General features: G+C 41.4%; 1 protein-coding gene across 1 annotated transcript; it reads left to right on the top strand.

Moving 5' to 3' along the window:
* Positions 1 to 4,754: 4,754 nt before the first annotated feature.
* On the top strand, positions 4,755 to 5,216 carry EDB93DRAFT_1107147 (uncharacterized protein; the record flags this gene model as incomplete). Its single annotated transcript, XM_041447690.1, has 2 exons — positions 4,755 to 4,992; positions 5,098 to 5,216. 2 exons carry the CDS (start codon positions 4,755 to 4,757, stop codon positions 5,214 to 5,216), a joined length of 357 nt encoding a protein of 118 aa, XP_041303732.1.
* Positions 5,217 to 16,516: the final 11,300 nt, after the last annotated feature.

Below are 16,516 nucleotides of genomic sequence, written 5' to 3'. Positions count from 1 at the left end.
GCAGATGGTGAACTTTCTTCTTGGAACTGGGACTGGGTACTTTCTTCTTGGAAACAAACACGTAGCCATCGTATACGTCTCACTTGATATCAATACTATGAATGAAACGAGGATTGATTGGTTTTGGTGTGTGATAGCTGAATACACAAAAAAAGATAGCGGGTGCACGGTGTCCCAATTATGTGACTGCCTTATTTGGAGCATGTCACACCAAGTAACAGAGCACGAACGTTAGGCTTTCCATAAAAGACATGAAAAATTTGCTCGAGAACTCAGAAATTTACTAAGGCTATGTATGGAAAGGCAAAATTCGCCAAATCAAAATTCAAAATTCAGAATTTGCTGTCATGTGACACACAAAGGGTAATCCTGGATTCCTTGACTTACACCTGATATCAATACATACTATAGTATGCATGCCATTACCACGCAACAGTTGAACAAACTCACGCTTTGCGTCCGCAAAACAACCAAGATCTCTATTGGCATCACTACCTCGTGCTTCTTGCATCCATTGTAGCTTATATCTCAGCCTTATACTACCAATTATTCTTAACTCCACACACTACCATCCCATACCACATTTCAGCCTTAAGTGGTCAAGCTTGGGTTCTTGAACTGATGACCGGTCACCCAGACAGAATCAGAAATAATCTAGGTGTCAGCTTGGGAATATTTGAAGAGCTGTTGGAACATCTGAAGGCCAATGGATTTGCACTATCTCGCAATGGTGTAGCAGTTGAGGAACAGCTGGCCATCTTCTTGTATATGTGTGTGACTGGTCTCTCAACTCACCATGTTGGTGAGTGCTTCCAATGGTCCTCTGACACAATTAAGGTAAGTAAACTACTCATTCAATAACATTGTATCCTAATTTGTGCGATTATCAGGTACTTCAAGCATGTACTAGTATTCTTTTCAAATGACCCTTTCTATTCCTCTCAAATTCAATTCCCCACAAGCATTTCCCCAATCCCTCCGTTGATTCGTGATGACCCTCGTTTCTGATTTTTCAACAAATGTATTGGAGCTGTTGATGGAACCCACATATGTGCATTCACATCACTTCCTGATCAAGCCTTCATGCATAATTGCAAGAGTTCTATTTCTCAAAAATGTCTTTTTATATGTGATTTTGATTTCTTGTTTATCTACTCACTTTGCAGCTGTGATTGCTCATCTGCCAATGCTGCACTTTAGAACGATGCCCGCCAGCATGACTTATGGATTTCCGATGGAAGATACCTCCTTGAAGATGCAGGATTTGGAACATGTGATGCGCTACTGGTTCCTTATAGGGGTGCATGTTATCATCTCAAAGAGTGGCATCAGGCATCTCTTACATTTGTTTTTTATTTATTTTATTTTTTGTAACTATTCACATCTGATGCACATCTAAGCCCACAGAATGCAAAAGAACTCTTCAACCTTCAACACGCCTCACTTCACAACATAATTGAACACATTTTTGGGGTAATGAAGTGCCAATGGCACATCTTGCAACTCCCTCTGGAATATTCCATGGATATCCAAGCACTACTACTAATGGCACTCTGCGCATTGCACAATTTCATTCGCTGCTGTGACCCTGATTACTCGAACAAGATTTTCCCCATGGTGATCTTGCTGATCCAATACTTGCTGATGATGATGTGGGTGATGTAGTGGTGCAGGGGGAGCTGGCTGGTGGACCTGCAGGAGCTGCAGAGAGGAGAAGAGCTGATATTCATTGTGATGAGATAGCTGCTGAAATATTGGCAGATTACATAGAAGAACAAGCACATCGTGGATTGGCAGTACCCGCACCAATGTAGTTATATACCAGATACCAAAATTCATTCATCAGTGCATGTTTAACAAAGAGGAAGCAACATAGGTCTTGAAAAGTGGAATAACACACTACAAGTCTACAAATTGTTATTGTTTGTGCAAATGTAAGAGAGCTTCCTTTGCAACCATAATACCCTATATTCTGCATTACTGATGTTTGAAAATACTATCACCTGATTCAAGTTTGATGATAAGTAATCCATGAGGATCACAACATCATCTGGAGTTAAACCATCAAGTATGAGCAAGCAGATTGACTGTGTGCCCAAGGTCAGTGACAGGAGGACAGTCAGGAGGAGAAATGGTTAGATTTTAGACAAATTGAGGAAGAGTCCCTGTGATTGATGTAAGCACTGCACTACCCTCCTGCTGGGCTATTGCAGTTACTAAGGGAGGCCAGTTTCACTTAGAGCAGGATTGGTCTCCTTCACTCAGCGCATTGGATTTGCGCTTGCTCCAGCTGATGCTTGTCAGTCCTGAGCCTGAGTTGCTTGTAGCATAATATGATGGTACAGAGGGTGAAGATAGTGAGGAGGAGGGTGGTGACATAAAGTTGGTACCCAGTCCTGTCACTGGTGGTGATGGAGGACCCATAGTGATATCCTGACTGGTAGGATGACTGGAGGTGGCGGTAGGAGTAGATGGTGGGGGAAGCATCATGGAAGATGATGATTCCGATGGGGAAGGACTGGCAACAGCCCTAGCCTTTGGCTGATGAGTGGTGTACTTTCCTTTGGCGGAGATCAGCTCCTGAGGTATCATCTGGTCAAGAACCTCAAAGTGTGGGAACCCTTTATTCTTGTATGACACTGCACCAGAGTGGCTCTGAAGTTAAAGAAAATCAGTAGACTTTTTGTTTGATATAATAGTACTACATACCTTGGCATATCTCTCCCAAGTATCTCCATGCTCATCTGTAATTCTGGCTCCATGTTCCTCACTCCATGAGAAGCCTGATGTCTTCTTGATGTTGATAACAACACCATAAGCTGACTTTAGCTATAGATAGATAACATTAGAAATTAATAAAAAGTATTAGATCTTGTTCAAAAATACATTGCCCCACTTTGTCTTGCAGGATTCAGCAGTCTTTTCTCCACTGTGCTGTCGGGTGAAGGTAGTCTTGATGTGTTCAGCAGCTCCTTGAAAAGTGGTCATCTTGAAGTTTAGACCATCACCAGCTTCAGATTTATGATTCAGGAGGTAATTAATCAAGGCCTGTTCTTCATCTATCGTCCAATGTGCAGGTATTTTACATGTTCTCTCTACTGTTGATCCTTGAATGTTGACAGATCCTTAGGATCGGCAAGAACGAGTAGATTCAACAGAAGTATCACTATGAGACATAGTTCTAGGTCTAGGACTGTAGGCAGATTTGAAAGAGTATGTATCTCTGCGAGTATATATAGCCATGATCATGTAGACTTTGTAACGATACAAGCCGAGGAATCTGGGATCACCCTTTGTGTGTCACATGACAGCAAATTCTGAATTTTGAATTTTGATTTGGTGAATTTTGCCAGTTCATATATAGCCTTAGTATTTGGTATTGCATTAGCATAAACATGAGGGGATTTTGGGACTTTTTGACTTGTTTTACCCCATTATTGTGGGTATATTAGCCTCACTGCCAATTTGAGCCATGACCAAAATTTTATCTCACTCAGATTTCATCTAATGAACAACCACTCTTGAGGATTTATTCCTATCATCAATCTAAACATTTTTACAAGACAGAAAGTTCCTGGAACTTTTTCTCACAGTGCTAAAAATTTGCATCAAAGTAGTGGCACATAAGTGAACTGCACCATAGACTCGTGACCAGTTTGACGTACATCACATAGGAGTGGGGAATTTTGATGTATGCTGCCAACTGCTGAAAACCTCTTATAGAGCCCAAAAGTGGTTAGGGTGTAGACTAGCCCTGAGATATATTTATACTATAGTTTTCTCACTATCTCTTGGAAAGGTTTTGTTTAGAGCTGTGTAAGAGCTGGGAAACAGGCCTATAAGTGGCATTGTGGCTGAGAAAAGAATTATACTAATTATTTAAAATGTAGCTTGGTAGGTTTGAACTCGAGAGCTTATTGTCAACCAGCATTCACTGTTCAAACACACAAACCATTAGACTATAAGCTATAGTGCCAGCTGAAGTGGCAACACCCACTACCTGTGTTATTTGGTCACATGTTCAATTCCGTCTGACAACTTCCTTATTCTATCTATGCTACAAGAATTTTACAGACCTTTTATAACCCAATGTTCTTTTCAAAACTTTATTGCTATATGTACACACTCTCATATGTTATCCTCAGACTACTCATAGTGTGATTTATTGCTACTCTTCCTCACTTTCAAGAGTCCCTTTCCTTCTCAATTAGTAGTGGCCGAGTCCAGTTCAAAGTTCAGGCAATGAGAGGAACCGAACTGTCAGTCTAGTTCTTGGTTCAATGACCTATAGGAATTGCTGAACCTGTTCAAACAGGTCCAAACAGGTTTGAACCACGGAGATATATCAGACCGGAAGAGAAGATCTGAAAGCAGTATGTTGTAGTCTAATATTAGTTGTATCCCCTTGACGACACAATGTTTCAGAATCACTCGATCAAGTGATGTTCGATTTGCTTGACACTCTGTCGACTGCGGTAACAAGCTCAACTTATTTTGCTCGTCAGTCTTTACTATCAATCAGTGGCACGCATCCTTGATGACATAATGTTTCAGAATCACTCCATCAAGTTATGTTCGATTCTCAATTGGCGACTCATGTAATTTGTTGCAATTATACAGACATTTCCTGACCTATCATCAAATGATACAGGCTTGAACCCATCGCCTCCATTTCCATAACATGTGTGCACTATTTGACGTACAAGGTATATTAGCTGGCAAACTGACTTCTCATTGACTGTACACATCTCATGATGTCTGACAGCGCTGTTGGCCCAAACGGCAAGCTGAAAGATGTGTCCGAAATGGTATGGTACAATGATGCGGACGATGATCAGCCTATCCCCTCCTCATCAACAATCCACCCATTCTTCACTGGTGCTGCTCCCCCTGCGGCTATCATAGCTGGTGCCCATCGTTCTACTCGTGCACCTTGCCCTTCAACGAGGATTCTTGATCCCGACAATGTTGCATCATCCAGTACTGCGCAAGGTAAACGAAAAGCTGCCAATGATCTTACCAGATGACAGGTCACACGCAAGATTATTGCAAGCCCTACTACTTCTAATTGTGATGGAGAATCCGACGGTGATGTAGATATTGGTGGTACTGATCTTGATGCAGTAGGTGGTGACACCGAAGCTGAGGATGATGTCGAGCATGAATATGCATCCACAAAAGCTATGGGAGATGCAGACCGTAAGGTGAGTCACTAGCATTACTTTCGTCCACAGTTTTCTCATGTACAAACTAGGGTTCGACTTGCTGTCTGTTACGACTTGGATGGTATCTGTTGGCGATGCTCAAACAGAGTGTGTGTCGTCAATGGTCGAGGACGTCCTTGGGCTGGCCCAAGGTTAGGGGTCTTACTTGGTGAGGCTTCAGCAAGTAAGATTTGACGCCTATGTCCAAATCGGGTAGCTTATGTCAAGCAGGGTGCAAGACGATAAGCTATATCGGCCAAAGCTTATGACACCCAAAGGTTAATCGTAAGATCGTCGTTAATTAGAAGGACGGAAGTCCGACTAGTTAACAGGGGCTTTGCTCGTTGACGAAAGTCAACGAGTAAAGGTCGAGACTATAGGCTTATCTGCGAAGAGCAGATAAGAAGATAGAATATAGACTGCTGGCTAGGCAGAAAGGATCACTCTGGTGAGAGTAGGAGGTCAAGAACCAAGTAGATTCAAGTTAAGGAATATGGTACATGGTAGTGAGTTTATATAAGGGATAGGAAGCGTATTAGTGGATGATAACTCGTACTACCAAGTGAAGTAATCGGTAAAGGGCATAACCATAAGAGGAAGGCACGTTCGGGGTGAGACACGGGTGAACCAGAACGTGCTAGATAAGAAAGTGAGTCAAAGGTCAAAACAAGAAGTGAAACGTGCAGGGGCACAATCGTGCAACTGCGGAGCTAAGTATAGGTGGCATGTGTGACTGCGCACCGAGTCAGAGATCAAGAAAGGAAACAGGGCAAAGGGGATGCGTGGTGCATCATATCATAGGTCACCGTCCAGACGGTAAGGGCAAGGGGACTGTCTACAGGATCAGTCAGGTGGTGGAACGGAGCATGGATATGCTTCGTCAGCGAAAGGATCCGGCCAGATGTACTGGCTCTGCTGAAGCGACAGGTAGAGAGCGAAAGGGAATGCGAGGATGACAAGGATGACAAGGGTAAGGTCGGGGTAAGGGTATGACGCGAGGGCTGATACGAGGAGGATTAGGAGAAAAATGGTAGGGGCCCAAGCATCTAGATGTTCTTGTAACACTGTCCTAAGGCTGAATGAACCACAGATGTTTGTACCATCTTTATCAAGAAAGATGATTATGTAGACCCACATACTGGGCTTGTTGAGTCAGGACACATGTGCACAGTCTGCCAGTAAGCCTCCAATTTTTGTTTGAAATACTAAAACTAAAACTGCATTCACTAGAAAGAACGGTGTTGCCGCTAGACAATGCTTCTTCAAGGGCAGCATGTCAACCCTCCGTACTCATATCTCAAGGCAAGTTTTCTGCATCAGTGATCAATGTATTCACGCTAACGACAGAATACAGGCATCCCGACCATATCAAGATTTATGAAGAAAATTGCAAGAAATTGGACATTCCCTTGAACGAAAGGGCATGTCCAAAGTCTGATACGACTGAAACCCTCAACAGGTATGTTTGATCCTGTTCGCACTAACATTTGACTTCATTGACTTACATTTATTTCAGTCAATGAAGTCTTGATGGGATCATAATCCATCAGCCACGCGCACCTGCTTTTACAACCAGCGGCCTTCTTGACTATGTCGTGGAGTTGATTGTGTGCGAGGACAAGGCATTCCAACTCATGGAAAAAGGCCCATTCCGTCACCTACTAACTTACCTCTGACCATTTTTGTCCGACAACGACATTCCACACCATAAGGCTGTTCGCCAGGAAATCATGAAGAAAGCAGCAGCTACTGAAGCATATCTGCAAGACATTCTCAAGGTGGGTGTTGTTCTTTTCTCTTTGTGATATCTACCATCTTAAAGTGTACTTGCTGCAGGACCTACCTGGAAAGGTTTCATTCACATTCAATGCTTGGACATCCGACCCCGGCAATCCATTTTTGTCTGTTACTGGTCATTACATCCATGCACAACCAGATAAACCTAACGACTGGAAACTTCAAACCAAGCAGCTGGCCTTTTTGCCCATCAAAGGACATCATACTGGAGCAAACATGGCTACTTTACTTGTGCACACAGTGGACTGGTACGGTCTTCGTCCAAAAGTAAGTTTTCATTTGTTTTTAATCTATGTAATACTAAATAACAACCAGGTTGGCTGGTTTACTTGTGATAATGCATTGAGTAACGACACGTGCCTTGCTGCCTTTGCTGATACCATCAACGCTGATAAGGATGCTGGTGCGACAATGTGGGATCCTGTTCAAGGTCATGTCAGGTATGTTCACCGTGATATGCATCTATATGTTTGCACATCTCACTGTTTGAACAGATGTATGGAACATACCATCAACCTCACTGCCGGGTGTTTTGTCACTACTGTCTCACCGACATCAGCTCGCCAACTTCTCAAAAAGATCAAGGCGGCATTTAAACTTGCTCAGCTGGAAGGTAAAGATGTCGATCTGGATGCTTTAGAGGCTGACATGGAGGATGTTGATGTCAAGGGTGACCAGGAGGAGGATGACAACAATGACGAGGAATTTGGAGTTGGGGACACAATCGAAAAGGCACTAGTGTTGGTGAAGCAGGTATGCTATCTTGCAGCCCTCATTTCTACTGACTAATACACATTACAGATTTGCGCATCACCGCAGGCTCGTGCTTTTTTCACTCAATGTTGCAAGCAGGCAGATGTTCCTATCCTCAAGCTGATGCAGTGGTGTGGACACACTGGGCTTCAATGCATAGTTTCATCTCACGCATGCTTTTGCTTCAGAAGGTACGTCTCTCTCATATACTATGTTTTTAAACTTAAAGCTAATTGTGACATCTTGCTAGGGCATTAATCTGTTTGTTGAGCTTGCTGATGACAGCGAAGATGTTCCGAACCTCAAAGGAAAGTCCTATGCAGATTTTCGACTCGACAAAAGGGACTGGGAAAAGCTAAGGTTAATGCACGAGGTTCTACAGGTTTGTCATTATGACTAGCTACATTTTTATATTCTTCATGCACTGACAACAATGGTAGGAACCAGCAAGTGCTACACAAACATTTTCTAGCTCACGCAACCCTTCCGTTTGGTGCACAATCCCTGCCCTCGAATTTTTACACAAGTCATGGGAAAACATGGCCAAGCTTTCACAATTTTCCAAAGTCAGTGACACCATTCAAAAGGCTTTGGAAAATGTCACGAAGTGGTATTACAAAACGAAGGATACTGATATTTATTTTATTTGCCTTGGTATGTTCATACCTCTTCACTTATGATGATACTGATGAGTTACTGGCTTTGAAGCACTTGACCCCAATGTCAAGATTGCATATGCCGAACATCAGTGGGACAAGGAGTTGTTCGATGTTGGCCTTGATAGGCTCAAACAAGTGGTAATTTTTTTCCTCGCATGGTTGTCACAGGCTGATTAGTGTATCTATAGTTCAATGAGTACTACCAGTGATGTGGCCCCGACCTTTGTTGCTGTAGAGGCTGACAATGAACAAGGGACATCTGACTTGCATGGTCAGTATGGCCGTTCATGGGTGCTTGCAGCTGTGCAAGCACGTCTCGCATCAGATTGCACCAAGCTGAACCCTCACGCTAAACTTATGGCTTATCTTGGAAGTCCTCTCAAGCAGACTGATGATGTCGTAGGTTGGTGGGGGGTGAGTGTTTATGCTATCACAAGCATACAAGTTGACTAACGAAAATTTGTCAGCACCACCAGTCACAGTACCCGACTCTTTTATGCATGGCCAGGGACTACTTGCCCATACAAGGCTCTGGTACACCCTCAGAATGTGCCTTTTCAAGTGGTGGATTGACGGGAACCAAACAACGGAACCGTCTAAAAACAGATGTGTTTGAAAGCTTGCAGTTGTTGAACAGTGTGTACTGCAATGGTCATATCTCTGCTGCCAGTGATGCCAAGCAGCACTTGGATGCACTGATTGTTGCCCTCCATGATGATGCAGATGAAGATAGTGAGTAGTTTTATTTTCTCTTTGTTGTATAGCTACTATCTTGCACTACTCTACATCTCAGCCAAAATGATTTCTATGGGGCTTAGATTTGGATGGTCTGGTTCAGGGTTTGGACCCTTGATGAACTGGAACTGGACTGTTATTGGACTGAACTGATGGTCCGGTCCACGGTTCTGTTTGTGGAGAGAACTGAACCTATAGTTCGGTTCTCAGTTCAAAGAATTTACCAGAGAACTGGACCAAACTGGACCCATCCATCACTATTCTCAATCAACCCTTGTCCTTTTCCCTAGCTGAACTCAAGCCATCGTGTTGGATGCATGTGAATTGAATTGTAAGGTGCTGTAATCAAATCCATTTGGCTGTGAGCTGAGTGGTTCAGCTTTCAGCTTGAACTCATTCAAAACACAGATTGTATGGGTGTTGAGCTGATAGGCCTGCACCACATAAGCATTATTTTTGAGAACAGGTCAGTCTTACTTGTCACTCTGATCATCACCAAAGTTTCATGCCTAAGCTCTGTATACTAATTTTGTGGTGAGATGAGCTTGTTATTGACATTCCAAATGTCAAGCTAACAAAGTTTAGCATCCATGTGCTGGAATATATCCCCTCCATAGTCAGGAAGAATGGTGGGCTTGTACACATCATTGACTAAGATCCCTCTCTCATTTGCACCATCTTTCACAAGCAATCCTCCCCTTGGTGAGTTTTTGCCTATCTCGCCATCTGTCTGTCTATCTCCTTTATTGAGCACCTTCTTGGCGATCTGTGCATATTTTCCATACACTGCACCTTGCATATAGTTGTTCGGTGGTGATTACAATAAATTCAGGTGTGTGGGATGTGTCTGTTCCCAAATGCACTGTCCATTCTTTGATATTGATATCCTTGTGCTTGCACTTAAGCTCCTCAATGTCACTTTGGATCACATCATTCAAAGTAGTGATTTGATTTTTGAATATGATGTACATCATTTCAGTTGACAGAGTTGGTTTTCACAATGTGATGATACCCTTTACTCGTGTCTTCTCATCGATAACATTGGGCTAGCTTCTGCAAGTGACTTGAATTAACAAACACACAATATTCACTGTTCTGACATAATGGTTTCCTATTGTGCTAAACTTTGTACCACATTGGCAAGGCATGATCTCTCCAACCAGAACCATTTTGTACCCATTTTCATTGTCTTTGCATTTATAGGTGAAATTGCCTGTGTTAATGTTGCTTTCCTACACAAAGTCATCTTTGTATGTGGCATCGCCCAAAGACACATCTTTGGGTAGTGCCATAAGCTGCTTCACCACCTCATTATACAAACCTTCTGCTATGTGGTTATCATAGTTCAGTGAGTCGATGTCCACTGTTTTTGAGTTATTTGATTTCGAGAGTTGTTAGGAAAATTTTGGCTAAGAGGAGATAAAGCAAAATGTAGGCTATTCCAGTAGTGCATTGAAGGTTCAACAATTCAGATGGTTAGTCTGAACAATGTTGGGTCTGACTGCCTAGCTGCTATGTCTAAAAGACAGTGTTTGATCCTAAATGGTTTCTGTACTAATCTCAAAGCTCAGAGAGAGAGGAAAACTACTAAAACTCTGACTCAAGGTGGAAACTGGTGAAGAGGTAATTTGATTATGTAAGCTACAAAATAGCAAACACAAGGTAAAGACAGTGTCTACAAGCCTAGTCAGGAATGAGTCTCTACAGTGTGGTTTCTTTTCATGTCTAGCTTTTAACTGTTTTGTTGTTAAGAGGCTTATTTGGTTCAGGGGAGGGCACACACATCCAGGGGATCTTTAGGTTATACAGTGTCATTGATGCTGCACAGTTAGACGACCCTATCATCAAGACATCCCCTTGATGGAGTGGTTCTATTGTGTCATTAACATTTTGCAGATGCCTTTACACTCCTAACTCATTGTCACCTACTCTCATTTGCCTACAATTTTCCATGTCCATTGATGGCTTAATTACTGCTTGCCTCTGCTCTTGGAGCCATGACTCAGGCTTTGTTGAAATTATCATTAGAGATGTTGCTGGAGGAGGGTTTGACATTGCATTTATATAAAGGTACTTTGGCAGTCATGTTATGTTGATGTTTTGGGGCACACAGTGTTTGTAACAAGCAGTGAAGGTGATCCCCATTGAGTGGAACTTTTCATTCTTTATGATTGAAATCTTTATGGCAATGGTACTCAATGCTGTCCATACCTTGTTTTTGAAATTGCTAAAGGGTGGCACATTGAAAATTTGAAACATTCTAATTATGTTACAGTTATTGTTGCTATCAACAAGTGCATTTTTCTTTATTTGATCCATGCTCTTGCTTACTTTAATTTAATAGAATAATGCAAATTGTTCGCCCTAGCAATACTGCCGCCCTTCATACTAAAAAGAAATCTCTTAATAAAACTTGAGGTCTGTCATTGTACCCTTTAAGTGACATTCAGGTGTCTAAGATTGTCTACAGCATTACAACTCCCATTCTTCTTAATCATCTCCATTATCTTGTTTTATTTACTCTAATCCCTTTGCTGATGTCTTCAATATAATACAAATCTTTCATTGTCTCCAAATCATATTACTAGCACAGCTTTTTAGTCAATAGGATGATCAAAGTGTGATCTAATAAATAACTTACCCTGTCAAGTACCAAACACAAATGATGGAGGCCAAATGCATTCTCGTTTATGCATTGATCTTCCCCCAAACACCAAACAATAACATGATTGTCAACATAGGTTGGGCTCTATTCAGTGCTGGTGTGCTCTTCCTTGTCATCAAATACCCAAGCCACTTTTCCTTTGTTGTTGGTGCTCTGCATCATTGGTGGATAATAATATATTTTCACAAATTGTGAACCATATGGCATCAGTTCCTCAATCTCTGAGTAGAGACTGAATCTCCTCCTCATATACTTCACCAGGCCATTGACAGCAGCGAGGTTTGTCCTATTTTGTTTATACATTCTCGGATGTATTAAATTAAGCATGTTGAATGTCCACCCAAGGTAGGTACAAAAATTGCTTATGCTGATATGAAATTCATGATGACTGTATTGTGGAATTAGAAAATGGGTGCGGCTGCTGATGGCAAGTTTGTGACAATGATGTTGACTCTCTGACCATTTTGGTCAAGCCTAAACAATTTAGCTATTCTGGTGTTGTTATATGGATCTGAAGGTGGACAGTGAAAGTCCTTCACCATCTGATATCCTTCTGTTTCTTTTAAAAAACTAATAAATTCCTTAAAAAGGGGTAGAGTGATGTATACAGCTAAATGATTGATTTTAACAGCTCTCTGCTTTGCTTGAATCATATTTAAAGCAGATGAGCCAGATACCACAGCACCTGTGGTTTTTAGTAACCCAATGAAGCATTGGATGTTCTTCATGTAGTGCACAAATATTATAAGTCTTCACCTTTGCATATATTCATAGACTCCAATGTGAAGGATAGGGGATGCAACTGCCAAGAGTGATAGCTCTGCAAGGTTAAGAGAGTCTAATATGTTTTCTGTGATCTCTTTATATAGAGACGTGAAGTACAGTGCACCTGATGTTAACATGGCAGTCATTGCTGTCGAGGTAAAAGAGACAAAAGGGGTTAAGTCTATTTGTCTTCAATACAATTAGGAGTTACTTCAATCTTTCAGCAGGATATATTTTTTACCATGCTCATATAAGAATCACTGTCCCACCATAGTTAACATAATGTACTTTGCCTGGTGTGTACTATACACAATATTAATAGCCATGGCTGAATGAGAAAATAATATTAAGAAAGTACAATAGTCAAGCAATGTCAAATAAGTTTGGTGTACCTCAAATATATTAGTGTTTATGCATTATACCATTAAACAAGTCATTTTGTATATCAGCTCTATTACTACAGTGAATATATACATATATGACTTAGGTGGGACAAATTGCTCATAAAATGATGTGCTCAGCAACTTTACCAACCTCTCTGAGCAATATATCTCATGGCATACAATTTGCTGAGAGGTCATGCATGATGGCAAGCATGCTACCCTATGGCAGTGTGAGAGGAAGTTATCACCTCTTGTTTCAAAAAAATGGTCCTACATGATGAGTGGATGCCATATTGTCTAATACATGATTATGTTCCCAGATAATAGTGGATACACAATCATTCATCACAATGAACTTGCACGTAAGAGAGCAATTAATAACATTATGTAGCTTGATACCCCTTTCCTGAATGAATGGGCAGATATTAACATCATCAACGTGTTTGAGCATAGTACGACCTTTATTGAGGTAGATGGGTATGGGATACGGACACATCATTGCAGTCCCAAACAGTAGTTCCATGATAGAAGGAAATCCAGCCTGTGGTCAATCAGTTGTTTATTTCAAATATTGTATAGGACAACATCCTAAATCACTCACATTGCGGCTAACCAATTCATTGATTCAAAAGTTGATATATTGTGTGATATAGGCTCCAGAATACAGATCAGGATCCTTGAAGATGTTGTTTCAGCATGCAAGATTGATACAATGGTTCGTTAACCTCCAGTGTAAATTCTGCCCCCTCACAACATCCCAAAATGTGTTCCTATTCCCCCATGTCACACAAAGACCATCATCCATATGTCACCAGAGTGTGGGACACTTTTTCAGATAAGGTGATGTCCAAAAATTGTTGTACATCTTGATGCTGTATCCACAATGGTGAAAGTACTCCGCACTTAATGATCAGGGGTGTGAGACAGGAAGGAATGCAATATGGTGGTCAATTAACTCTGGATAGCCCACAAAGAGACCATCAGAAGAAATGAAGATGCAATTAGTCAATGGGTGGTGGGCCAGAACAATAGGCATGACAGAATCTGTAGAGCTATTTATTAGAGTCATTTTTTCCCTGTTTTTCAATATAATCATGACTATATAGAGCCATAACAGAGGATGGGGTGAAGAAGGTGGGTGAACTATCACGAATAAACCTAAGATCTTGAAAGAAACCAGTAAGTATGTCTTTAGCTTAAAAAGGTGTGGCGATTCACGACTCATGTCAGCACATAGGGGATATACCGTATAATATGATGTCAAGTGTGGAGCTTCCTAAAAGGATAGAGTTTGTAGCATTCAGATTGGTCTATAGATAATGATATTTATTGTCAACAGTGTGCTTGAGAATATAGTTCATCCTGCTGGTGATTACTTTCTGCCAAGTGTCAAAAAAAGATAGCTGACTATGAAGCAGTGAACTATGTGGACAACATCCATTGTTTGAATGACTTCAAACCAGATATCATCCACAAGTGCTATGGCAAGACAAGTTAATTATGTCGGTATGAGACTGTCAGAGAACTTACCTATTGTGTTGTGCAGCAACCTACTAGAGGGGTATTTGCACTGCTTGGTCCAATAAAAAACAAGAAAGGGGTGTTTTGAACTATTTGGTTGTGGTTATTTACATGCCAAATGTTAGCTGGGAGGACAGTTAAGATACATGGATACCTTTACCAAGTATTCCTGCTATGTATGCTGCTATCTGTTATGTTTCACTGAACTCCTGATAATTCCCAATCAATGAAAACATATGTAGGTTAATAGGATAGCTCGATCCAAAAGCTTGACACTATGCAAGTTTAGATTGATGGGCAAAAGTGAAGGACATACTCCAACAGGCGAGGTAAAAAAAATGAAGTGTCAGTTTGTTGTTTCCAGTATTGCATGAGAACTTATTATAATCCCTAACTACAAGCTAGGTGTTTAAACAAATACATCAGGTTTCTTTCTCAGAAACTAGTGTCCATGATCTTGGCTCAGATTTCTTCAGTGTCCCACTTTGGCATCCCAGCAAGCTGGTGAAACAGAAAGTAAAAGTGTTCTTTGAAGACTTCAATATCCTTGACATATTGCTCTCAGGCCTCTACCCGAAGTAGGAGTTTCCCATTTGAAGCTTGGATGAAGTACTTTTGATGAAGCCTAACATTATCCATGATGATCTTCATAGGAGCCCAACATGCATGCATTTCAGAGACCAAGACACCTTAACCCACTGACTGTATATGAGGCCAGTCTACTAGATCTCCGGGTTTCTTGAGTGATTGAAGTGTAGTGTTGTTAGCACCAAATAAAAGCTTGTGGCGAAGCACCTCAACCATATAGTCATAGATCTTGTGATACATTTGAATTATTGATATTACAGAAAGCTTTTTTCCATCAAACTTGAATTCTGAACGGTGAGCTGAGGTGAACTGAAGGCGAGGGAGTGCTATATGGCTTTAACATATTGCATAGCACAATCAGTGAAGGTTTAATAATTCAGATGGTTAGTCTGAACAATGTTGGGTCTTGCTGCCTAGCTATGTTGTCTAGAAGACAGTGTTTGACCCTAAAGGGTTTCTGTACTAAGCTCAAAGCTCAGAGAGAGAGGAAAACTACTAAGACCCTGACTCAAGGTGGAAACTGGTGAAGAGGTAATTTGATTATGTAAGCTACAAAATAGCAAACATAAGGTAAAGACAGTGTCTACAAGCCTAGTCAGGAATGAGTCTCTACACCAGGTGTATCTGTGGACTGAGCAAAATGGCCTGGTTCGATTCATCTTTGTAGAGTATCAACAAAGGTTCTGTTAGTGGCACTATCAGTACCACTCAGACTACTCTTGAAATTCATTACTTACTGGTATGGGTTGGGTGTTTTAAGAACTTCAGTCAATATGGAAAATAAGGCTGAATAAATTACCTTCGCAAGATGGCTTGATATTAAATGCACTGGTACGAAGCGCAAGTGAGCATCAATACTGATAGACATAATGAACCCATCCATGAGAGAATGGAGAGGAAAGTGTCCTTGATCAGTTTTGGTAGTGAATGTTGCCAGTACCAGACTATGATAGGCTTGTTGAAGGGATTTTTAGGAATATTGAGTGAATGGCCTCTAGCAGCCGTCCTACAATCTCTTTGCACATTGAAAGACAGTAGGATGGAGAGTTACTGGGTAACCATGGCTTGGCGTATCATGGCCCTCTGCTTCATTAGTCTGGTCTTCTCTGTGTGATATATCTCCTACATACTAGAGATAATTGTTATCATTGACATCAGCAAAATCTCAGTCATCCTAGCAGCAAATCTCATTTCAGGCATCTGTGGCTGCAATTGGAGCCTGGGCTGTTGATGTCATACTAGACAGTGTGAAGGATCCACTGTAGAGATTCGCATAATTACAGGCTTGCAACGTGTTATACTTCAGTCCATACCACCCAGGTTTGCAGCACCAACTTGCAGCATCATTCCCTGACCTTTCCTCAGCTATTTCCATATCAGGCAACACTTTCCCGTGTCACGCAACTTTCCTGCGCCTCATGATGCCCATGCATTGCTCACTTTCCC

This window comes from Suillus bovinus (assembly GCF_016758785.1).
Source record: "Suillus bovinus strain UH-Sbo-P2 chromosome Unknown EDB93scaffold_71, whole genome shotgun sequence".
NCBI lineage: Eukaryota > Fungi > Basidiomycota > Agaricomycetes > Boletales > Suillaceae > Suillus > Suillus bovinus.
This window is presented reverse-complemented; position numbering and strand designations above follow the sequence as displayed.